The 24,479-nt window shown below is 46.8% G+C and overlaps 1 protein-coding gene across 4 annotated transcripts in view; it reads left to right on the forward strand.

Annotated features, from left to right (window-relative positions):
• The window catches only part of FAM193A (family with sequence similarity 193 member A), a 197,212-nt gene that overhangs the window by 90,735 nt on the left and 81,998 nt on the right, over window positions 1-24,479 (forward strand). For all 4 annotated transcript variants that reach the window (XM_033213510.1, XM_033213511.1, XM_033213508.1 and 1 more), the window contains exons 5-7: window positions 2,966-3,200; window positions 10,693-10,817; window positions 17,423-17,570. In XM_033213510.1, the coding sequence (XP_033069401.1) occupies window positions 2,966-3,200; window positions 10,693-10,817; window positions 17,423-17,570 (508 nt within the window). The remainder of the gene's footprint in view (window positions 1-2,965; window positions 3,201-10,692; window positions 10,818-17,422; window positions 17,571-24,479) is intronic.

Consider the following 24,479-nt stretch of genomic DNA (forward strand, 5'->3'; position numbering starts at 1 on the left):
CTGCCTCAGCCTCCTGAGTAGCCCAGACTACAGGCACCCGCCACCACGCCAGCTAATTTTTTTTATTTTTAGTAGAGATGGGGTTTCACTGTGTTAGCCAGGATTGTCTCGATCTCACCTCACAAAGTGCTGGGATTACAGGCGTGAGCCACCATGCCCAGCCTCGCTGCCTCCTTTTTTTTTTTTTTTTTTTTTTTTTTTGAGACGGGGTCTCACTCTGTCACCCAGGCTGGAGTGCAGTGGCTCCATCTCGGCTCACTGCAAGCTCCGCCTCCCAGGTTCATGCCATTCTCCTGCCTCAGCCTTCCGAGTAGCTGGGACTACAGGCACCTGCCACCACGCCCGGCTAATTTTTTGTATTTTTAGTAGAGATGGGGTTTCACCGTGTTAGCTAGGATGATCTTGATCTCCTGACCTCGTGATCCACCCGCGTCAGCCTCCCAAAGTGCTGGGATTACAGGCGTGAGCCACCGCGCCCGGCATGCCTCCTTTTTTTTTTTTTTTGTTGAGACGGAGTCTCGCTCTGTCGCCCAGGCTGGAGTGCAGTGGCCGGATCTCAGCTCACTGCAAGCTCCGCCTCCCGGGTTTACGCCATTCTCTCGCCTCAGCCTCCCCAGTAGCTGGGATTACAGGCGCCCGCCATCTCGCCCGGCTAATTTTTTGTATTTTTTTTTTTAGTAGAGACGGGGTTTCACCGTGTTAGCCAGGATGGTCTCGATCTCCTGACCTCGTGATCCGCCCGTCTCGGCCTCCCAAAGTGCTGGGATTACAGGGTTGAGCCACCGCGCCTGGCCGCCTCCTTTTTATATAACTTAAAAAAAAAAATCTGGCCGGGCGCGGTGGCTCAAGCCTGTAATCCCAGCACTTTGGGAGGCCGAGACGGGCGGATCACGAGGTCAGGAGATCGAGACCATCCTGGCTAACACGGTGAAACCCCGTCTCTACTAAAAATACAAAAACTAGCCGGGCGAGGTGGCGGGCGCCTGTAGTCCCAGCTACTCGGGAGGCTGAGGCAGGAGAATGGCGTAAACCCGGGAGGCGGAGCTTGCAGTGAGCTGAGATCCGGCCACTGCACTCCAGTCTGGGCGACAGAGCGAGACTCCACCTCAAAAAAAAAAAAAAAAAAAAAAAAAAAAAAAATCTGTTTGCGAAATTATCACGTGGTTATTTCCTTAAATTTATAAAATACAGAAATAGACCCAAAAAAATAAAATAAATAAATAAAAGGGATGTAAGTCTGACATGCTTAGAGAACAGTGACGTGGGTGTCCAGTCTGCTTCTGAGTTTGGTTGTCTCTGTCAAAATTTGACTCTTCTGTGGCTTTCTTCTAGCAGATGAAATGCATTCTGTTTCAGAGGACAGTTTTTTATACTAGTAGTTGAAATTAAAATTGTCATACTCAAAAAAAATTACTGTTTATCTGAAATGTACTAACCATAATAGGAATCCCATCCATCTACACTATTTTTTAATCCACATTTTCCATAAGACTTCACATGTTCCATTGCAAGATTTTACTTGGCACTTGTCTTTTACAGCCTAGCTAGGTAGTATGGCAATTTAAAAATAGAACAGGTGACAACTTTATTTTCTTTTGACATAATATGGTATGTAGAAGGTGAAAGGATTTACTATGTAAAATCCAGGAGCTGTAGTTTAATACATTTTACAACTCATTTTTATTAGAGTGATGAACTCAAACTGGTTTATCCTGGTGATGGGTTGTGGATGAATTTTTGTTACTACATCAGTGGTTTTAGGTTTCCATCTAGAGGCTCCTGGATTAAAATACAATTAAATTTAACCATAGCAATGCCAGTACTGTAGAATAAGTTTTAAGATGTGGATTATCATACACGTATTTGTGTCAATAAAAAAAATCGATTATCCCAAAGTTTGGAGGGAAATTCATGAAAATGTTCATTGCATTTGTGGCTTAGTCATGGGACATGTATTATTTTTTTCCTACTCTTCAGCCTACAATTTTTTTTTTTTTTTGAGACAGAGTCTCATTCTGTTGCCCAGGCTGGAGTGCAGTGGCGCTAGCTATCTTGGCTCACTGCAAGCTCCGCCTCCTGGGTTCACACCATTCTCCTGCCTCAGCTTCCCGAGTAACTGGGACTACAGGTGCCCGCCACCACGCCCGGCTAATTTTTTGGTTTTTTTGTTTTGTTTTCAGTAGAGACAGGATTTCACCGTGTTGGCCAGGATGGTCTTGATCTCCTGACCTCATGATCCTCACTCCTCGGCCTCCCGAAGTACTGGGATTATAGGTGTGAGCCTCTGTGCCCAGCCTTCAGCCTACAAATATTATTTTACACACCTTTATTGCTTTTTTGGTGGGATAATTTTTAAAAAGGATAAACTGTGTCTAAAGTTTCCTCTTTTGATAAGCCTATTACGAACCCGTTTGGATTGTACACTGAGCCTGTAGAAAGAAGGAAAGAGCAGGCTGCCCCAGATCTGCAGCCAGGTGGCACCTCTACTGGGATCAGTGGTTTTTACTTGTTAACATATAAGCCTTTAAAGGAGTTAGTTGTCCCCAGCCTCGTGTCTGAGCGTGTTCGTCTGGGGCCAGCTGCTGAGAGGTGGTAGCATGCTCTTCCAGCTGTGTGAGTTCATGCAACTCACCCAACCTGTGTGGGCCAGAATGTCCCATCTGTAAAGCAGGCACTGAACCTACACGCAGCAAAGTGAATTAGTGCATGTGCATGAACTGTGCCATGCAGAGGAAGCTCAATAACTGTCACTTTTCCTGTTAGCTCACTGGTGACACTCTGTGCCCCGGATTCTCCATCTGTTAGGTGGGGTGATTGTGCCTCTCACAGGTGGTTATGAGGAAGATGACTGTGTGATCATCCAGAGGTGGTCACCTGTTGAAGGGCTTCAGAAGAGATGCTCACTGACATCACAGCACCCACGGGCCCTGGTAGGCAGGTCCTGGTGACTCTCTTCTCTGTGCAGGCTCTGTGAGAGGGACCCCTACCAGCTGTACCAGCGTCTGGAACAGCAAGCTCGAGAGTACGTGCTGGAGATGAAGGTCCGCCTGCTCCGGCAGCTGTCAGCTGTGGCCAAGGTGAAGGCACCATCTGGCCTGCAGGGTCCACCGCAAGCGCACCAGTTCCTCTCCCTCCTGCTTGAGGAGTACGGCGCCCTCTGCCAAGCCGCACGCTCCATCAGCACCTTCCTTGGCACTCTGGTAAGAGAGAAAACGTGTGTTTTTCTTTCTGTTTGGATGAACCGAAGAGAAGCATGTGGCAAGAGGAAGCTTCTCATGCTTGTATGCCGACCGCGCTGTCACACCCGCACACACTGTCACAGGCCCCTCTCCTCTGTGGGAGAGGACCTGTTTCCTCTCCTATTTGTCTTTCCTCTGGACTTTGCCACTGGATAAGAGCATTGGGTGGATTGATAACCAGGTGTCACCTCATGGAAGTACCGTTTGGAGGGCCGTGAGGCCCAGGGAACAAGGCATGGGGCAGTTTGAGGGCAGCACCTGTATGTGCCTTTATAAGGAGACAGAGAAGTCTCCAGTGTCCTACTTAGGTTGTTCATTCTTTTGTTGCTGTAGACAGAGCTGTTATTAGGTGAAATGCCCATGAAGAGCGTGAAGGCTATAGAGAACAGCTTGTTTACAGCCCAGTGGCATTCATTCATTCATGCATGCATGCATGCATTCACCCAATAAGCCAGCACTGAGTTAAGGATCTGCTTGCAGTCTCAAGACAGGCCCTGTTCCCATCCTTGCCAATGGGGATCTGGCAGTCCTAACAAAAGAGACACACAGATGGGTCTGGCCCTCTCAAAAGAGGAATCACCATATTGGGTGGAAGGCGCATGGTACAGAAATATGGTTACGGGTAGGCTGCGGTCAATTCTCAACAGCCTCAGTGCCCCCGCGGTTTGGAAGGAGACCATGCGTTCCAGAGATAAGCCCTCAAAGCTTCCTTGACTGTTACTATTCATCTGTGGAGTTTTACATCATCACTTAAACTTTAGTATTAAATAATACTTATGTGTATTTGGGTGGTAGTTTTAGGTGCTTTCTTTCTTTAAATAAAGAAAGGAATTTATTTCTTATGGTTAAGAAGGCTGAGAAGTCCAAATTTGAGGGGCCACATCTGGTGAGAGCCTTCTTGCAGGTGGGGACTTGGACTCTGAAGAGTCCAGAGGTGGTACAGGGCATCACATGGCGAGAGGGCTGAGTATCTAGTTTTGGGTGCTTTCTTAGTGGTAAAACTACATTTTGAAACAAATATAGTAAGCACTGGCATTGGTCTTTATCTGATTCTCAAGTTGATGGACCCTCTTTGGAAAAATTTACATATAGCCTGGGCATGGTGGCTCATACCTGTAATCCTTGGATTTTGGGAAGCCAAAAGTGGGAGGATCGCTTGAGCCCAGGAACTTGAGACCAACCTGGGCAACATGGGGAGACCCCATCTATACCAAAAAAATTTAAAATTAAATTAACCAGGAGTGATGATGCGTGCTACTCAAGAGGCTGTGAGGCAAGAGGATCATTTGAGCTCAGGGTTGAGGCTGTGGTGAGCCCATGCACTCCAGCCTGGGCAAGAGAGTGAGATGCTGTCTCAAAAAGAAAAGAAAAATTACATACATATAATTGTAAGTCATTTCAGGGGGTTCACAGACTTCCTCAAGCTTCACTGCACCAAGCCATGGGGAGGTATCTATTCTGAGAAGAGGCAGCGAGGTGAATGGGTAGGGTGAGGGGTGGGGGCGGGGTGGGGGGGCAGTTATTCCTGTTTCAAGGTCTTGAGTCCACTGGGTAGTGCCACCAGGCTTCCTTCTGGTACCTCTGCCTTCCTCTGGCATCTCTCGCAGCACTGCCTCCCCATCTCCACCTGAGAGTCTGCCCACCCTTCAGAGGTTCAAATCTAGAGCCTCTCCTCTGTCTTTTACAAGAACATTGGCTCAGGTTAAGAAGGATGCTGTCCAGCCCACCTAAACCTGGTGCCCAGAGAGACTCTGGTAGTGAAGAGAGCTGCTGCTGCTCTCCAGAAAGTGCTGGGGAGGTCTGTGCCTCCTCAGATAGTTACCATAGGACACTGTTTTATGAAGCTGACAAAAATTAATTTGATTATTAGAGCAAATTGCTAGCAGTTTACATAGAAATAATTTCTTGTGGCTTGAGGCCGGGTGCAGTGGCTCACACCTGTAATCCCAGCACTTTGGGAGTTCGAAGCGGGCAGATCACCTGAGGTCAGGAGTTCGAGACCAGCCTGGCTAATATGATGAAACCCCATCTCTACTAAAAATACAAAAATTAGCCTGGCATGGTGGCGGGCACCTGTAGTCCCAACTACTTGGGAGGCTGAGGCAGGAGAATCGCTTGAACCAGGGAGGCAGAGGTTGCATTGAGCCAAGATCGTGCCACTGCGCTCCGGTCGGGGTGACAGAGCGAGACTGTCTCACACACACAACAAAACAAAACAAAAAAGAAAAGAATTCCTTGTGGCTTGAAAAAAATGCACATACTCTGAAGCTGTTTGATCAGTGTCTTTTTTCACTTCCTTTACACATAGAAATATCCACATTGATTTCTAGGGGTCCAGCAGACTAGATAGCCTTAACTATTCCTTCCTCCAAGGGAAACAACTGAATTTACTAGATAGTTACAAAATAAGCCGGGCGTGGTAGCTTACGGCTGTAATCCTAGTATTTTGGGAGGCCAAGGTGGTTGGGTCACCTGAGGTCAGGAGCTAGAGACCAGCCTGGCCAACATGATGAAACCCCGTCTCCACTAAAAATACAAAAAATTAGCGAGGCATGGTGGCACGCGCCTATAATCCCAGCTACTCGAGAGGCTAAGGCAGGAGAATCGCTTGAACCTGGGAGGTGGAGGTTGCAGTGAGCCGAGATTGTGCCACTGCACTCCAGCCTGGGCAACAAGAGCAAAACTCTCTCTCAAAACAAAGATGAAATGTTTTAAAGTGTATAACTGAGATGGCATGAAAGGGAATAAGTCGTAGTGGTGAAAAACCAGTTGAAAGTTGGAATCCTGAGAAATATATGGACTTGAAAGTCAGCATTTGCTGCAGGGATTTCTTCTGATCCTGGGAGACAAGATACAACCTAGCCCAGGATGGGGTCTGCACATAATGCTGGGACTGTAAGTGACGACACCCTCAGTAAGGTTGAAGTGGAAACTCCGGGCACCGAAAGGGACAGCAGGGATCTGCAGCTCTCATGTCCTCGGGTTGGGGGTGCGGGGAGTATAACTTCCCAGAGACTTGGTAGCTATCAACCAGCTGCCACATGAGCTGGAGTCTGAATAAATGTTGGTGTAGTATGAAACAGCCCAAGCCTGGAAGTTACTTTACAGTGGTCCAAGATTGCTGGTAAAGTCAGGCAGCATGCACATCACCTCCGGAAGTCTTCAATCTGACCTCAGAGAATTCAAATAGATAAAATCCCCCCAAATGAGCAGCTCACAGTAAAAAAAGTCATAAAACACAAGGTTCATGGCAACACATTTGAAAGCGAGCAGAAGCAATAGACAGAATCACATAACAAAGACATTTAAATGTTCAAAAAAGAATATAGAGTAACTATGTTAACTGTGCTTAAAGAAACTTTGTAAAAGTTTGAAATTGGGAGTTAAGGATTAATACTCTAAAGAATGATCATTCAGATTTGAAAAAACTAAAACTAGAAACAAAAACATATTTTTCTGGAAAAGCTTAATGGATAGATGAAACAATAAACAGCTGAAAAGAGAACTGGTGAGTTGCAAGAAGGAAGTGCAGGAATTCTATAGACTGTGACTCGAAGAAACAAAGAGATGGGCCGCGGAAGAGAGGTTGGGACCTGAAGGATGCGGTGCAGGTGTCTAGCCACCAGTAACCACAGTCCCCAAAGAGAAGCAGAGTAAGGGTGGAGATGATAGCTGAGAAAGTCTCAGGATTACTGAAAAATACTAGCGTTCAGCAAGGAAGCTTATCAGATTTCCCAAATAAGATGTTGAAAAAGCCTTCTCTGGATATAGGATAGTGACAGCTACAGAACGTCAAAGAAAAAGTGATCTCAAACACAAAATACAGGACTTCGTTGAAAATGGTCTGTGAGATGTTGTAATGTAGAATTCTGGATTCTGGGTGGAGACTACAGTGAATCTCTATGTACTCCTTACCCAGATCCACAGTTAATCAGCATTTTGCCACTCTGACTTCATTATGCCTTCTTTTTCTTCCACTTTCTCTTCCACCCTCTTTTTGATGCAGTATTTTAATATGGGTTCCAGACAATGTGCCTTTTTGTCTTAGAATATTTCAATAAGTGTCTCTAAAAATAGTTATCCATTATCTTACGTAGCCACAGTTCCATTGTCACATCCATGAAGACTGACAGTAATTTCTTATCGACTAATGCCAGCCAATCTCTTTTTATGGTTGGGTTATTCCAGTCAGAACCCAAAAATCTTCACAAATTTATAGCCACATTGTTACATTGCCATCCAGTGATCTATGCAGCACCAGCTTAAGATAAACTCAGTGTCTCAGTGCAGTAATTCTCAACAGTTTTGGACTCAGGCTCCTTTATACTTAAAAATTTAGGACCCCGAAGTGTGCTTTTTTGTGCAGACTTATATCAGTACTTGCTGTATTGAAATTCAAACTGAGAAATTTTTTGAATGCTTATTGTCATTTTAAAAATGTAAGCTCTCATTAGATTACATAAATTGCATATTTAACATATATTAGAGAATGTAACAAACAATACACTTTTACATTAAATAATGTAACATAAACTACGCATGTAAAAATAACTGTTTTCCAGAATAAAACATTGTTGCCCAGGCTGGAATGCAATGGTGTGATCTTGGCTCACTGAAACCTCTGCCTCCCGGGTTCAAGTGATTCTCCTGCCTTAGCCTCCCAAGTAGCTGGGATTACAGGTGCCCACCACCACACCTGGCTAATTTTTTTGTATTTTTTTTAGTAGAGACGGGATTTCACCATGTTGGCCAGTCTGGTCTCGAACTCCTGACCTCAGGTGATCTGCATGCCTTGGACTCCCAAAGTGCTAGAATTGCAGGCATGAGCCACCGTGCCCAGCCAACATATTTCTTAAGAGTGAGTCACTCACGCTTCTTCAGATCTCTCTGTAGAAGCAGTGGGAGCTTCATCTTCTACATTCAGTCTGTTGTCATAGGTTGTCTGGTTGAAGTTACTGAAAAAAATTCAACTTTTTACAGATACGTAGTTGGAAAAAGGAAGAATTTTTTTTTTTTTGAGACGGAGTCTCGCTCCATCTGAGGTCAGGAGCTAGAGACTAGCCTGGCCAACATGATGAAACCCCATCTCCACTAAAAATACAAAAAATTAGCCAGGCATGGTGGCACACGCCTATAATCCCAGCTACTCGGGAGGCTAAGGCTATAATAGTGAAGTCTAAATTTTCATCCACAAATAAGAAATATCTCAAATATGCCGTTATTTCTGTCTGTTGTAGGAACTACATTCTAAACATCTTGTCTTCCTTCTTCCAAACCCCCAAGCCTTTTTTTTGTAGTGGGAAGCAAGAACAGTCTGCATAGCCTGCCCTTAGGTCACTGACAAGCCTTTCTGCCTGTAGCTCAGGAGTTCTTCCATAGGCCTCACCTCTCGTAGGAGCTGTGACAACATACCCTGCAAAGCCCATGCCTGCGTGCCCAGTCCGGTTATTTGAGCCCCTCTGTGCTGGTTCTACACCTGTCGATAGGGCATGGCAGGGCAGTACCAAATTCACAGGGAGCTTACTGGAGGCATTAAATTCAACGGTGAGGACAGTGCCTGGCCATGCTAGACACTCAGGTGTTAGCATGTGTTACTTAAGTAAACTCCAAGTTGATTTCAGGTTGTGAAGTGAGTCTGATATCTGTTTGTCTTGCATGCCTCACCTAGAGGTGTAATTTTAGATTTTATTAAAAATGCTGAACATCTTTATAAATCAGCCTTCACCCAGTGACCACTAGCAACTGGCCCAGAAAGCCAGATTTGTGATTCCACTCATAGGCAGGCAGGTGGAAATGGCTATCCTAGAGGTTTCCAATGGAGGCCAGGCAAAGCCTCAGCTCTTCCAGGAGGCCCCTCCATCAGCTGGTTGCCAGCCTGGTCTGATCCGGGTGCTGCATTCACTCCCATGTACTCTTTGTCCTGTAGCTGAATCGTAAGTCAGGTTACTGCCTACTGTTCTGTTCTCCGGCAACCCCTGGAGAGCAACGGACTACTTTAGCAGGAGCTAAGTCTTTGTGTCCTCGTACCTGGCACAGGGCCTGGGCAGCATGGGCTTGGGCACTTCACCTGCTTCATTATTATGAGCACATTTGTGGGTTCCAGTCTGGGGCTGGTTATCAGTTACCTGGCCCCAGTCTCCTGCCACATGCATTTTTCCTGTACTGAATGTGCTTGCTCTGAGATGTGCTTGGTGTGAAACAGGAGTGATGATGTTTCAGTCTGGGAGGCACTGGTGAAAACACGATGAGGAAAAGTGTTGGAAATGTTAACAAAATGGAAGGTTTGAGGTTTTCTGCAGATGGTGTAGATTCATTCCTGAATCTCTCAGTGCTTGTGTTTCCAGGTATGAAAACAGGGCTATAACCAGCAAGGCTAGCACACAGTGGTCTAGCAGTATCACTGGTGTGCTGTCTCCAAATGTGTTTGTAGGTGTTTACTTTGAAGAACAGAAGTTAATCATTATAATTTGTTCTCTCAGCCCCCATACCAACTAGGGTTATCAGGTGACATAACAATGAAATCTTTGTGTCGTTCATTTGCTAAGGTCTCCATCAACTCAGCTTGGCTATATTGTAAACAGGAGCAGACCTCTAAACCCAGTCCCTGTGAGTGACCCGACTCAGGAGACGTGGAGTAGCCAAGCATGATGAAGTGCAGCTTCCAGAGCTGGCGGTTGTTGAAGTCAGGAACATTCACCCTAAGATGTAACGTGATCTGAACACAAATAGTGTCCGTGTAGTTGACAGAGGGAAGCATGGATTCACACACGCATGGTTGTAGCAAGACTTATTAAATGTGACCATTACATTTAGGAAAGGTAATAATGGCATCAGCCTCAGTGGTCTTGTGTTGGGGGCTTGTTGTACATCTCTGTTGACATGACTGTCTATGATGACTGGGACACTTCTAGGTTTTCATGGTATTAGCTAAAGTAATTGACGAGTTTGCCTATGTTTATTAGGAAGACAAAAAAAAACCTTACCTCTAATAGGGTCTTGCAAGTGGAGAAATTGTGTGTATTAATTAAAATGGAAGGTTTCTCCAAATAGGTAAGAAAATTATTACCCTTTGGCATCGAGGGACTTGATGTATCTAAACTGTCTGAACTGTAAGGGCTTTCATTACATTTTAAAAGTATAATTGTGAGAAATGACTCTCAAACATGTGCAGTTAATGCTTTGTCTCTGTGCACACCTGTCATCCCTGTCTTTGCGGCCCTTCTAAACTTGCCATCTAGACTGACTACATGTCCTTGTAGTCAGAGTTCTGATCCACTGTGTGACTTGGGACATACAGGGAACAGCACTTATAAGCTGAACACTCTGGGCCTGTGAAGAGGGTTGTGTGTGTGGTGTGGGGAGAGGGAGAGCGGGGAGGGAATCCCTCTGGGAATTTTCAAGTCTTTAGCAATTCACTACATATTCTGTTTATCTTTTTCTTTTTCTTAACTAGGAAAATGAACACTTGAAAAAGTTCCAAGTGACGTGGGAACTGCATAATAAACACCTGTTTGAAAATCTGGTCTTTTCAGAGCCACTTCTTCAGAGCAACTTGCCCGCACTGGTGTCACAAATCAGGTATTTGGCCTTAACCTGTATATGTCTTTGTGGTGTGACAGCACAGTATTTTCTCCTGACTGGTGTACCTGAGTACCACCACGTATGAAAGTTCTTGCAGGAAAAATAACAGGGCTTCGAGAAAAAGATAGTTTGGTCCAAAAACTCAAAACCCGAGAAGTAATACAATTAAACTTTTAAATGCTACTAAGATTTAACACCATAAATTCCTCATACAGAAAAGCTACAGTAAATATAACACTTTTCCTTGACAAGACCCATCCTTGGCCGGGCACCTGTGGTGTGGTTCGTGCTATGGCTCTTGGACATGCAGGGGAAATGGAGGAGGGAAGAGGCCCAAGTCTGAGGGTGCCTAAGGCCCCCTGGATACAGCTTGGTGTCTCCTACACATTCCCTTGCTACCTGGGGCTGTGTTGTTTTGTCTCCTGGTGTAGCGCTTCCATGTGGCTTCCTCACGCTTGGGAGGCTGGCTGGGTTCTGTGCTTTCACTGAGAAAGGGATGCAGGTGCAGCAGTCACTCATGGGGTATCTGCTTGGGGTCATGTGTTTGCCCTGTGGTACCACGTTCAGTTAGGAGGCGTATTCCTCCTGATGTCATGTCACTCAGCAGAACGCTGAGGTCAAGACCAGCCTGGCCAACGTGGTGAAACCCCGTCTCTATTAAAAATACAAAAATTAGCAGCAAAAATTACAAAAATTGCACAGCAGAACACTGTTCCCTGCACTGAGTCATGCATGAGCTACCAGAGGTCTGCAGTCTGGTGATTTTGTTCTTTGGTGTTTTGTTCTATTTACCACGTGAGCACATTCCCATAATACAGACCCATCGTGACAGCAGCCATCTACATTTGACCACATTGATATATACTTAGGGCCGAGTGTGGTGGCCCGTGCCTGTAATTCCAACACTTTGGGAGGCCTTAAGTGGGCGGATCACCTGAGGTCAGGAGTTTGAGACCAGCCTGGCCAACATGGTAATACCCCGTCTCTACTAAAAATATCAAAATTAGCCGGGTGTGGTGGCACACACCTGTGATTCTGGCTGCGCAGAAGGCTGAGGCAGAAGAATTGCTTGAACCCCAGAGGCAGAGGTTGCAGTGAGGCGAGAGTGCACCACTGCACTCTAGCCTGGGCGATAGAGTGAGATGCTGTCTCGGGAAAAAAAAAATTGTTAGCTTCACAAAGCAAGGGAATAAATTGTTCTGTTGACTACACCAGTTATTGCTATTTTATTTTACTTATTTTATTTTTGAGACAGTGTCTTGCTGTGTCACCAGAACTGGAGTGCAGTGGCACGATCTCAGCTCACTGCAACCTCCACCTCCCAGGTTCAAGCGATTCTCCTGCCTCAGCCTCCCAAGTAGCCAGGATTGGGATTACAAGCTTGCACCACCACGCCTGGCTAATTTTTGTATTTTTAATAGAGACAGGGTTTCACCATGTTGGCCAGGCTGGTCTTGAATTCCTGGCCTCAAGCGATCCACCCCCCTCAGCCCCCAAAGTGCTAGGATTACAGGTATGAGCCACTACGCCCAATCTGCCTTTTTTCTCTTAAAATCTGTGTATTAGGCCGGGCACAGTGCTTCACACCTGTAATCCCTGCACTTTGTAATCCCTGCAATCCCAGCCGAGCCGGGCAGATCACGAGGTCAGGAGATCAAGACCATCCTGGCTGACATGGTCAAACCCCATCTCTACTAAAAATACAAAAAATTAGCCGGGTATAGTGGCGGGCGCCTGTAGTCCCAGCTACTTGGGAGGCTGAGGCAGAAGAATGGCATGAACTCGGGAGGCGGAGCTTGCAGTGAGCCGAGATCGTGCCACTGCACTCCAGCCTGGGCGATAGAGCGAGATTCCATCTCAAAAAAAAAAAAAAAAAAACAGAAAAAAACAAAACAACAACAACAAAACCAAAATCCGATTATTGACCCAGTCTTTGTTTCCTGTATTCACAAATTTTATTCGAGGGGTCCTGACCATCTCCACTTCATAACCTTACCTCTAGAGAAAGCATTAAGTAAAAGAGAGTTGAGGACAAAAAGATCAGAAGCTGCACGTGGTGGCTCATACCTCTAGTCTCAGCTACTTGGGAGGCTGAGGCAGGAGGATTGCTTAAGCCTAGGAGCTGGAGACCAGATGGGGTAACAGCAAGACCTCATCTGTTAAAAAGCGAAAAAAAAGGGCTGGGTGCGATGGCTCATGCCTGTAATTCCAGCACTTTGGGAGGCTGAGGGGGGCAGATCACGAGGTCAGGAGATTGAGACCATCCTGGCTAACACGGTGAAACCCCGTCTCTACTGAAAATACAAAAATTAGCCAGGCGTGGTGGCACCCACCTGTAGTCCCAGCTACTCGCGAGGCTGAGGCAGGAGAATGGCATGAACCCGAGAACGGAGGTTGCAGTGAGCCGAGATCATGCCACTGCACTCCATCCAGCATGGGGGACAGACAGAGCGAGACTCCGTCTCAGAAAAACAGAAAAAAAAAAAAAAAATCAGAACAAGGTGTTATGGGGGGTGTGGCCAGCTGGCAGGTGGGCCGCAGACTCTTCCAGTGTTCCCTGTGCCCCGACTTGCTTCTTAGCCATTCCTTCCCTTCTGTGGCCACTGTGTATCAAGATTGGAAAGTCCTTAATGTGACCCTTGCAGAATAAAAGGTATCGGAAGAGAATTCACAGTGGTGAATCTGGAATGTGGAGTAGACTTTGTTCCTGGTTATGACGTTCAGATATATCAAAAGCACTTTTCATGAGAAGACATGCATCTTGGGAGAGGGGCTCTAAAAACAAGATTCCAGGGTATCTACCTTAAAAAAAAAATTTTACTGGTAAGCCAGTGAGTTTCGTCGGCCTGTCAGTCTATAGGTGGGTGACTGAAACCTGAAGTGCATCATGAAACTCCCATCTTTTTCTGTGCCCTAGTTCTGGATTTTCTGTTTGGTCATTGGGTATTAATGGTCAGACTCCAACCATGAGCCATGTCTCCAGTGTGGATGCCGGGGCTCAAGCTGCAGTCTCACTTCTCACTTTCGAGACCCAGAGACAGTTGAGGGAGAAGGATAAACACAGACAGAGACAGAGTGAGACCAACCAGCGCGTTCCCTGAGCAGCACTGATGACGCCAGGACGCACCATGCCTTTGTACTCTGCACCTGACTCCCTTGTCAGCCTGAGACTAATTCAAGATAATTCAGATCTGCATTGCTAGTGTACAGATAGACATTTAACAATTCATAAAAATTTTGCTACTGATTACATACAAACACCCCTAAAGCTTCTGTATCATGAAATACATATTGTACAATCCATCCACTTAAAATGTACAATTCAATGGCTTTTGATATATTACATTTTTTTTAAAATTACGGTAAAGTATATATAACATAAAGCTTACCATTTTAACTATTTCAAGTGTATATTTCATTAACATTAATTATATTCATAGTGTTTATAACCATTACCACTATGTACTTTAAAATTTTTTCTCACCCAAAACAGAAACTCTACCCATTAAACAGTAAATCTGCATTGCCCCCTTCTTTTTTTCCCCATAGCCTTTGAAAGTCTGTAATTGGCAGGCTCCTTCCCCTGACTCCCCACCCCTTTTTGTCTTAAAATGTATCTATGAAAGAACTGGGCCATCCGTCCTGGGGGTGCCTTGGTCTGATCCTGCGTAGGCGTGTTCACAGAGCCGTCTGGTCACCTCCATCCTCTGTCCTGCCTGAGAATGGGTAGGATCTGAAGGCTCTGGACGGCTCTGCTCAGATCCCCTGGCAGGCCGAGGCATAGGTGGGGGGTGTTTCTATCAGGGGCACATCCCTCAGGCCTGCTTCTCTTTGTGGTGGGTGTCAGTAGCCCAATGTGGGCTTCACTTTAAATATATGTTAAATTCGGCTTATCAAATTTACCCAAACCAATGTTATTTCATTCTCTTTATCAATAATAACGTTTCACATACACATTATTGGTAATGTTACAGTAAGCCTGTTTCCATGCTGCTGTCTTGTATTTGCAGGCTCAATATTTAGATAGAAACCTGTTGGCTGAGCCATTGATTTAACTCAACCCTGTGGATAGTCCCTGTGACTCTTGATCCTATCACAGCTTTGCTTGCGGGGAAGCCCTGTGCCTGCAGATTGCTTTCCAATTACACCACCAAAGAGATCCACAAACCCCCTCCCCCACCCGCTTTGCACTCCCTTGGCTCCAAATAACCTGAATTCTATACATTGGAAGAGATAAATTCTTACTTCCAGGAGGAGTGGAACAAGGAACACATGACAGGGTATAATGCCGCATCCCAGCGTTCCAGATGGAGCAAGTAGGGGCAGGATGGAATTGGGTAGAAACCAGATTCTGTATGAAGAATGGAAATGAGTCACAGAAGAGCAAGGCTGGCAGAGGAGAAGTGGGAGAAAAACGACTTCACGGGCTGCAGTGTGGCAGAAGCCCGGCGCCACTGGAGTCCGTGTCTTAAGGAGTTTTGTCTCCTGAGGGGCAGAAACAGCCTTAGGAGAACAGTTTTGATGTTTTGAAGTAGCCTCAATCCATGTGCATCAGTGTTGTTTCTTTCCTTTGTGCTTCCCTAAATGACTGTCCAGTTACACCTAACCTCTGCTGCCTCCCCTGGAGAGACTGCAATAGGTGAGCGCACAGATGGCTTCAGTAGCTGCGAGGTTCCCAGGTGCGATTCACCTGAGGGTGGAGATAGGTCAGAGGAGAAGAGGGAGTCATTCCTGCCCATTTCACCCATGAAAAGATCCTAATTTCCACATAGCTTTATTGTTTATTCTAAAATCATTAGATTGTCATGACAAATAAAATTCCGAAAAAATAGAAAGTCATAAAGTTAGGTTTTATAAATAATTTAGTATTACACATTTTTCCCCATGTCCACTACACGTATTTTTAAACATGCTATAGTCATATCTTTAGTTTACCATGGGCATATTTCCGTTTCAAAATATGTATGTGTACATATACATGAATGTATGTGTGTGTGTGAATGGGTAGACATAATTATAAAATTGGTAATAAGTATCTAGTTATCAAGTACTGATTCTTCTAGATGTGCCATTGTTCATTTGGTGGCTTCTAGTGTTTTATATACACAGTGCTGATCCCTAACCTTGCTTAGAGTCTTTGAGCTCTTGATATATTATAAACGTTGTATTTGATTCTAAGCCATCCTTGTCAAGATGTCTTTATTTCATTTATTTTGGCTCACACTGATAGATTCAGGTATTAGGAACATGAGTTTTTTCTGGTAATAATCTACATGTGTCTCCACACCTATATGCGTTCTCCTCCTAACCCCAGCCCCCAGCCTTCTGTCTCCCAAGCGCCATCTTGCTCACAGTCTCTTCAGAAATCGAGGTGTTTTTTCTCACTGTCCACCTGCATGTTTGTCTTCTGTTTCCTGTTTATTTTCTCATTTTCCATCTTGCTATCTCTCTTTTTTTTTTTATCTTTTTTTTGAGGCAGAGTCTCCCTGTCTGCTAGGCTGGAGTGCCGTGGTGCAATCTTGGTTCACCACAGCTTCCACCTCCCAGGTTCAAGCGATTCTCCTGTCTCAGCCTCCTGAGTAGCTGGGATTACAGGCATGTGCTACCACACCTGGCTAATTGTTGTATTTTTGGTAGAGACGGGGTTTCTCCATGTTGGCCAGGCTGGTCTTGAACTCCTGACCTCAGGTGATCCGCTCCCCTTGGCCTCCCAAAGTGCTGGGATTACAGGTGTGAGCCACTGTGCCCGACCGCCATCTTAATACAATGTAATATAGTAGACAGAAAACTGTAACTATATTTCTTCAAGTAAATCAAATTTTGTTTTGCTTTATTTGAAAACCAGATCTAAATTTTATGTCTCATTAAATGTTTTGTTTTCTCTGAGCCAGTTGTATTTTCAAGAGTAAAATAACTTTGCATCCCCATATTTGTTTTTTATTATCATTTTTAATTTTTATTTTTATCTAATTTTTTTATTTTGCAATTCCATATTTGGTAAACTGAATTGTTAAGCCATAGTCTTTAGAGACATGTTGTTCAGTGCTCATTTGTTTTCTGAGAAGCTGTTGTTTCTTTGAGCTTCTCTTTTTTTTTTTTTTTTTTTTTTGAGACGAGTCTCGCTCTGTAGCCAGGCTGGAGTGCAGTGGCGTGATCTCGGCTCACTGCAGCCTCCACCTCCTCGGTTCAAGCAGTTCTCCTGTCTCAGCCTCCCGAGTAGCTGGGACTATGGATGCCTACCACCACACCCAGCTAAATTTTTTTGTACTTTTAATAGAGATGGGGTTTCGCCATATTGGGCAGGCTGGTCTCGAACTTGACCTCAGGTGATCCACCCACTTCAGCCTCCCAAAGTGCTGGGATTACAGACGTGAGCCACCGTGCCCAGCTGAGCATCTCCTTTTTACAAGTCTGTCCCAGTGGCCTTGCATGGGGATCTGTTGATCCCTCACAGCTCCTTGCTGTGGTGCAGAGTGGCACCCTGTTTTCCATGTTGGGAGGCGAGTTGACAAAACAGGTAGTAGCAGCAGGAAGCACATTTCTCATCTCTGCTTCAGAGCCTTTGAGTTCTTTCCTTTGTTACAAGGCCTTCTCTCTCCTAGGCTAGGAACCACCACACACGACACCTGCAGTGAGGACACATACAGTACCTTGCTACAGAGGTACCAGCGCTCCGAGGAGGAGCTGCGCAGAGTCGCCGAGGAGTGGCTGGAGTGCCAGAAGAGGATCGACGCCTATGTCGACGAGCAGGTGAGTGCCACCCAGGACCACCACACCCGCGCACACCCTCACATGGCCACGTTGAAGGCAGCACCAAGACACTAGCTTTGTCCTGAGCTGCAAGTCAGGAATTCCCGACTGAGGCCCAGAGGCGCATGTGGGTAGCCCCTGTGTGTCAGCTGCTGGTGTTCCAGAAGGGATGGGAAACCTGTTGGCATCACAGATGGCTTAGGCCTCCTGTGCCTGAGGTGTGGTGGCAGCAGTTGGTCAGGTTCTCCTTGGCTTGGGCATACCCGCTATCACTCACACAGGCTGTCACCCAGGCTCTGCACCCCAGGTAGGAGGTTTTGTTTTGTGTGTGTGTGTGTGTGTTTTTTGAGATGGAGTTTCACTCTTGTTGCCCAGGCTGGAGTGCAGTGGTGAGATCTGGGCTCACCCTAACCTCTGCCTCCCGGGTTCAAGTGATTCTCCTGCCTCAGTCTGCCGAGTAGCTGGGATTACATGTGCCACCACACCCAGCTAATTTTGTATTTTTAGTAGTGACAGGGTTTCTTCATGTTGGTCAGGCTGGTCTTGAACTCCTGACCTCAGGTGGTCTGCCTGCCTCAGCCTCCCAAAGTGTTGGGATTACAGGTGTGAGCCACTAAGCCCGGTCCAGGTAGGAGATTTTTTAAGTCCAGGAGCCATTTACTGAGCACTCTGCTGTTGAGAGCTCATTGTCCATCTGTAGTCTAGAAGGGAGTGCAGACACGTGCACAGGTGGCAGGTGGCTCATGAGGTGGAAGATAGAAGAAGGAGGGCACCTACTGGAGGTGGATCCGAAGGGAGGGTGCTCAGGTAGCCCTAGCCTCTCAGAGCAGGGCTTTGAGATGGTGCCCCCTCTTTCTCACCCCTGGCCTGCCTGCTCTCCTAAAGCGGGGTTGGGCCAGGAAGGAATTGAGAGCGGCCCTGGTTTAAAGATGACAGTAGTGTGAGCAGTGGTAAAGGAGGAGTGACTGAGTTATTTATCTGTTGCACTTTGGAGACTCTCTGTAGGAAAATGGAACCTGGGTTCTAGCCTAAGACGTGTGCTGTTTCCATGTCTGCCCTGGCATGGTGAGTGCCACGTGGATGCCAGCCGTGGCTCCTTGTCAGTGTTCCTTGTCAGTGCTGTGAGGGACTGGGAAGAAGGAAGAGACTAGCATGTGCTCACTGCTCCCGAGAAGTGTGTCACTGATTTCACAGTTACAGGCCGTGTTTTCTGTTGCTGTTCTCTACTGCGGCCACAGGGACTAGAGCTACAAATGGTCTGTTTGGATTTTCGTGGGTTTTCTCTTACTCCATTCTTCTGCGTTCTCAGCCTCCCAAAGTACTGGGATTACATTTGTGAGCCACGGCACCTGGCCTGCTGGCTTTTTTTGAACCTTCATCAGCTTCAGTGGAATAAGTTCCAACTTTATCACATGCGGAATTCTGTGCTGTTGAGCTTGTCTTGGGGCAAGTGGCCCTGAGATTCTCCCATGACTCTGTCTGCGCTTCTTTCTTGGCCGCTGTATGCACAGCACATCAGGGTGAGAAGGGGCCTTGGAGGTCAGTTTGGTCCTGGGAGACTCCCTCTGTGTCCTGTGCCTCATGGTGAGGCCTGAGAGAGCAGTTGCTGTTTTGTGTTTTCTTCAAAGTGGGTGTATTCCTAATTCATGTTTTTGTCTGTTTTTGCAACCAGAGACTTTCCAGCTGTGGCTTATCACTGACCAGCGACTTCTTAGCCTGGACTACTGTGAGAGCAGGGTCTGGATGCCAGGTGGGGAGGGCAGAGTCTCCCACTGCAGCAGCACCTCAGCAGCCTTCATCTCGTGAGACCTGGAGCATCCCAGGGGCTGCAGCTGTGCCATGTGGGGACAGCACAACAGAGAGGGCGCTGAAAGCTGCATTCCCCTCTGCCATCTGTGGGTGTACCAGCCGATTTTCACAAGTTTGCTGTTCTGGTAGAGGGAGCAGGAGTTGGGGGAAGCTAGGATAGTGGGCATTAACCTGCTTCAGGAAGTGGGCATCTTCAGCACAGGCTCTTCAGGGCTGTGGCCGTGCAGGAGGGCCAGTAGTGTGTCCAGGCCACCACTCCCTGGGATGTTCTTGACTTGGGTCCCAGGGAGAACCCTGCATGGCAGTCAACACCGGAATGCAGTCCTGGATCTGCTCCTATGAGTGTTCCCTCCCTAGTCTTAGTTTCCCACCTGCAAAATGAGATAATGACATTAGGTGATGTTTTAGTTTTATACGAGCTTTTGATTCCAAATAAGTTTTTTGTGTGTTATTTTTAAAAAGCAAAACTGGCCAGGTGCAGTGGCTCACACCTGTAATTTCAGCACTTCGGGAGGCTAAGGTGGGAGGATCACTTGAGCCCAGGAGTTTGAGACCAGCGTGGGCAACATAGTGAGACTTTGTCTCTACAAAAAATTAGGCTTAGTGCCATGTGCTTGTGGTTCCAGCCACTCCAGAGACTGACGAGGGAAGGATCACTTAAGACCAAGAGTTCTAGGCTGCAGTGAGCTATGATGGTGCCACTGCACTGTAGCCTGGGTGACAGAGTGAGACCCTGTCTCAAAAAAAAAAAAAACAAAAAGAAAACAGCCAGGCTCAGTGGCTCACACCTGTATTCCCAGCACTTTGGGAGGCTGAGGCAGGTGGATTACTTAAGCCCAGAAGTTTGAGACGAGCCTGGGCAACATAGATAGACCTTGTCTCTACAAAAATACAAAAATTAGCCGGCCATGGTAGCGTGCACTTGTGGTTTCAGCTACTCGGGAGGCTGAGATGGGAGGATTGCTTGAGCCTAGGAGGTCGAGGCTGTGGTGAACTATGATCTTGCCACCACCGCACTCCATCCTGGGCAACAGAGTGAGACCGTATCTCAAAAAATGAAAAAAAATATAGGCATAGGGACAGTAAATAGTCCCTGTGTTGATACTGTACTGTGGGCCGCTGGTTACTGGGTACCCTATAGGGCAGGGATCCCCAACTCTTGGGTCACAGACCAGTACTAGTCCGTGGCCTGTTAGGAACCAGGCCGCACAGCAGGAGGTGAGCGGTCGGTGAGCAAGTGAAGCTTTGTCCGTATTTATAGCCACTCCCCATTGCTTGCATTATGGCCTGAACTCCAGCTCCTGTCACATCAGCAGAGACATTAGACCCTCATAGAAGCACGAGCCCTGTTGTGAGCTGCGCGTGCGAGGGGTCTGGGTTGTACACTTCTCATGAGAGTCTAATGCCTGCTGATCCGTCACTGTCTCCCATCGCCCCCAGATGGGACCGTCTAGTTGAAGGAAAGCAAGCTCAGGGCTCCCACTGATTGTGCATTGGGGTGAGTTGTATAATTATTTCATCCTATATTACAGTGTAGTAATAATAGAAATAAAGTGTACAGTAAATGTTATGAACTTGAATCATCCCAAAACCATCCGCTTGCCTCACCTGGTCTGTGGAAAGTTGTCTTCCATGAAATCGATCCCTAGTGCCGAAAAGATTGGGGACCACTGCTCTAGAGCACATCCCATGGCACCTAAGCAGGGTGGTTTATTGAGAGTACAGAGGAGGGGAGGAGCAGTGAGATCTCAGGTCATCAGCAGACACTGTGAAGGAAAGACCTTGAGAAGGAAAAACAAAAGGCGGGAGGTCAGTTTTTCTTCCTGGCTCACTCTTGTCACTGGGGCTCAAGGGAGCGAAGCTGATCTGCTCTGGCCTCACAGAGGAGCGAGGTGTGAGAAGCCACAACCACCCTGGCTGGGAGCAGAGATAGGAGCTCAGGTCTCTGAAGCCCAGGGAAGGGCCACTGTGCAGGGCAGGGATTCAGGACTCCCAGAGAGGCTGCTTGTGGGAAGCACGTGAAAGGGTCCTTAATCTGAGAGTGTCTCCGTTGACGACATAGTGTCACCTGCTGAGTCTCTGTCTTGCCAGCATGAGCTGCAGTCAAGTTGTATTGCATTAGGTCATTGAAACCTCCCAAGTGCATAGGACCCTGCCTACCTTTACCAAGGACCTCATAAAAAATAGGTGCCCCAAGCACCTTCTGAGTAGGCATGGATAGCTCCCCACAGTACATTATAATCGCAGCAATGGTGATATTTGCCTTTGGCCCAGAGAACACTGTGTCAGGGTACTCCTCCACAGTCTTGTTAGTGTTTGTAGCAGTAACAGATGTGCAGATGGAGAAGCTGGGTGTTGATGAATCCACTGGAGAGTGTCATCAGACCCGGAAGGGTGGGCATATCAGTCCGTTTTCACACTGCTATAAAGAACTACCTGAGGCCAGGTGTGATGCTCACACCTGTAATCCCAGCACTTAGGGAGGCCAAGGTGGGTGGATCACCTGAGGTCGGGAGTTCAAGACCAGCCTGACCAACATAGCGAAACCCCATCTCTACTAAAAATACAAAATTAGCTGGGCGTGGTGGCACATGCCTGTAATCCCATCTACTCAGGAGGCTGAGGCAGGAGAGTCACTTGAACCCAGGAGGCAGAGGTTGGGGTGAGCTGAGATTGTGCCATTGCACTCCAGCCTGGGCAACAAGAGCGAAACCCTGTCTCAAAGAAGAAAGAAAAAAAAAAAACAACATACCTGATTCTCGGTAATTTGTAAAGAACAGAGGTTTAATTGATTCACAGTTCTGCATGGCTGGGGAGGCCTTAGGAAACTTATAACCATGGCAGAAGGAGAAGAAGAGGCAAGGCACATCTTACGTGGTGGCAGGAGAGAGAGAGCAAGAGGGGAAATGCCACACTTTTAAGCCATCATATCTTGTGGGAACTCACTGTCATGAGAACAGCATGGGGGAAATCCGCCCCCATCATCCCATCACCTCTCACCAGGTTCCTCCCCTAACATGTGGGGATTACAATTTGACATGAGATTTGGGTGGGAACAAAGGTGAACCATATCAATGTAACAGGTTGACGTGATGTCACAGGGCAGACGTGGAAGATCCTGTAATCAGGGTGGTAGCAGCCTCGCTGCATGTCCTCAGGACACCTCTAACCAGGCTGGACACCCTTGGCAGGGAAGCATAAGGGACTTGAGGTTGCTGGCCTGAGCGGTCAAGAAATGACCATTATGAAGCAGACATTCAGCTTGTCCCAGACAGCCCCCGGGAGCAGAGTCTAGGCCCCATGTAGATGTGTGTGATCAGAAAGAGTCCCTTGCAAGGGTCGTTCGAAGGCAGAGTGGGCTGTAGTGTGGAAATGAGTTCCCCATGATAGGGAATATGGAGAATAGTTGGAGAGGTGTTCGGACTAGGTGAGCATGAGGTCTCATCTCAGATTTCATTTCAGGGACACATCTGTCCCTGACTGGGGCGGGTGGCCTCTGTGCCTGGTACTCATTGTTTCCTAGGGATTTGCAGAGTACCCTTCAGGGGAGGCACCTGTCTGCAAGCCTAAGTGCACATCAGCTTTGCCTGTCAGCAACGGTGACTTGCGTGTGCCAGTAGTTCCTGTCCTGGTGTTGAACAGGAGATGCTGGCCTGTTGTAGTGAAGCTTTGAGTCTGGAAGCTTTTCTGCGTGGAACTCCCACCTCTCTTTCTCCTGCATTTGGTGTTTTTCTTCTGTAGGATTGACGCTGTTCACTTGATTCATCCCTGGTGGATTAGTCCATTCTTGCACTGCTATAAAGAAATACCTGAGACTGGATAATTTATAAAGAAAAGCAGTTTAATTGGCTCACGATTCTGTGGCTGTATAGGAAGCATGGCTGGGAGGCCTCGGGCAACTTACAATCGTGGTGGAAGGGGAAGGGGAAACCAGCACATCTTACATGGCCGGAGTAGGAGGAAGGAGGGTGGGGAGGTGCTACACACTTTTAAACAACAACCAGATCTCCTGAGAACTCACTATCACTAGAACAGCACCTTTGGGGAAATCTGACCCCATGATCCAATCACCTCCCAGCAGGCCCCACCTCCAACATTGGGGAATACAGTTTGACATGAGATCTAAGCCATATCACCTGGCTTTCCCATCATGTGTCAATATAAGTTTCTGAGGTTATGAATCCCTTGTAACCTTCAGGTGACTTCAGAAAAATAGTATAGTTAGTGATAACATAGGGGAAGAGATGGAAGAGAAGGAAAATGAACCCTTACTGAGCGCTGGGCCAAACCCAGTGTGGCTAGAGCCTCACTACTGCTTCCTGGTGTTGCCACATCTGCCGGTGGCAGGAGGCTCCCGAGGGCCTCAGTCAGGCAGGCCTGTTGGGGTTTAGGTCAGCGGTGACCTAAGTAGCATAACATCCTGCCCCTAGGAGCCTGGGGTGCTTGCTGTCCTTAGTTCCACATGTGATGGAAATGGCAGATAAAGTTCTAGTTTCAGAGATTCATTTCTCCAACTGAACTGTAACTAAACGCAAAAATGCCTTTAAGGAAATTCCTTTACTAAGACTGAAAAATCCTTTGGGAATAGTAATTTCTTGATGTATCTGTTTCTTGAAGTTAAACATTTATTTTGAACTATTATATATGGTATTATTGCTTTGTTCCAGGAAAGATAGTATCTATGTAAAAATAACATATACATATTCTCTCTAGGGAGAAAATATAGTGTCACTTAAAAAGTAAAGTGTATTTCTTAGGCCGGGCGCGGTGGCTCAGGTCTGTAATCCCAGCACTTTGGGAGGCCGAGACGGGCAGATCACGAGGTCAGGAGATCGAGACCATCCTGGCTAACACGGTGAAACCCCGTCTCTACTAAAAATACAAAAAAACTAGCCGGGCGAGGTGGCGGGCGCCTGTAGTCCCAGCTACTTGGGAGGTTGAGGCAGGAGAATGGCGTGAACCCGGGAGGCGGAGCTTGCAGTGAGCTGAGATCCGGCCACTGCACTCCAGCCCCGGGCGACAGAGCCAGACTCTGTCTCAAAAAAAAAAAAAAAAAAAAAAGTAAAGTGTATTTCTTTAAAATTGCATGTTACATCGTTT

Source organism: Trachypithecus francoisi, unplaced genomic scaffold (assembly GCF_009764315.1).
Source record: "Trachypithecus francoisi isolate TF-2019V2 unplaced genomic scaffold, Tfra_2.0 Lachesis_group1, whole genome shotgun sequence".
NCBI classification, from domain to species: Eukaryota; Metazoa; Chordata; class Mammalia; order Primates; family Cercopithecidae; genus Trachypithecus; species Trachypithecus francoisi.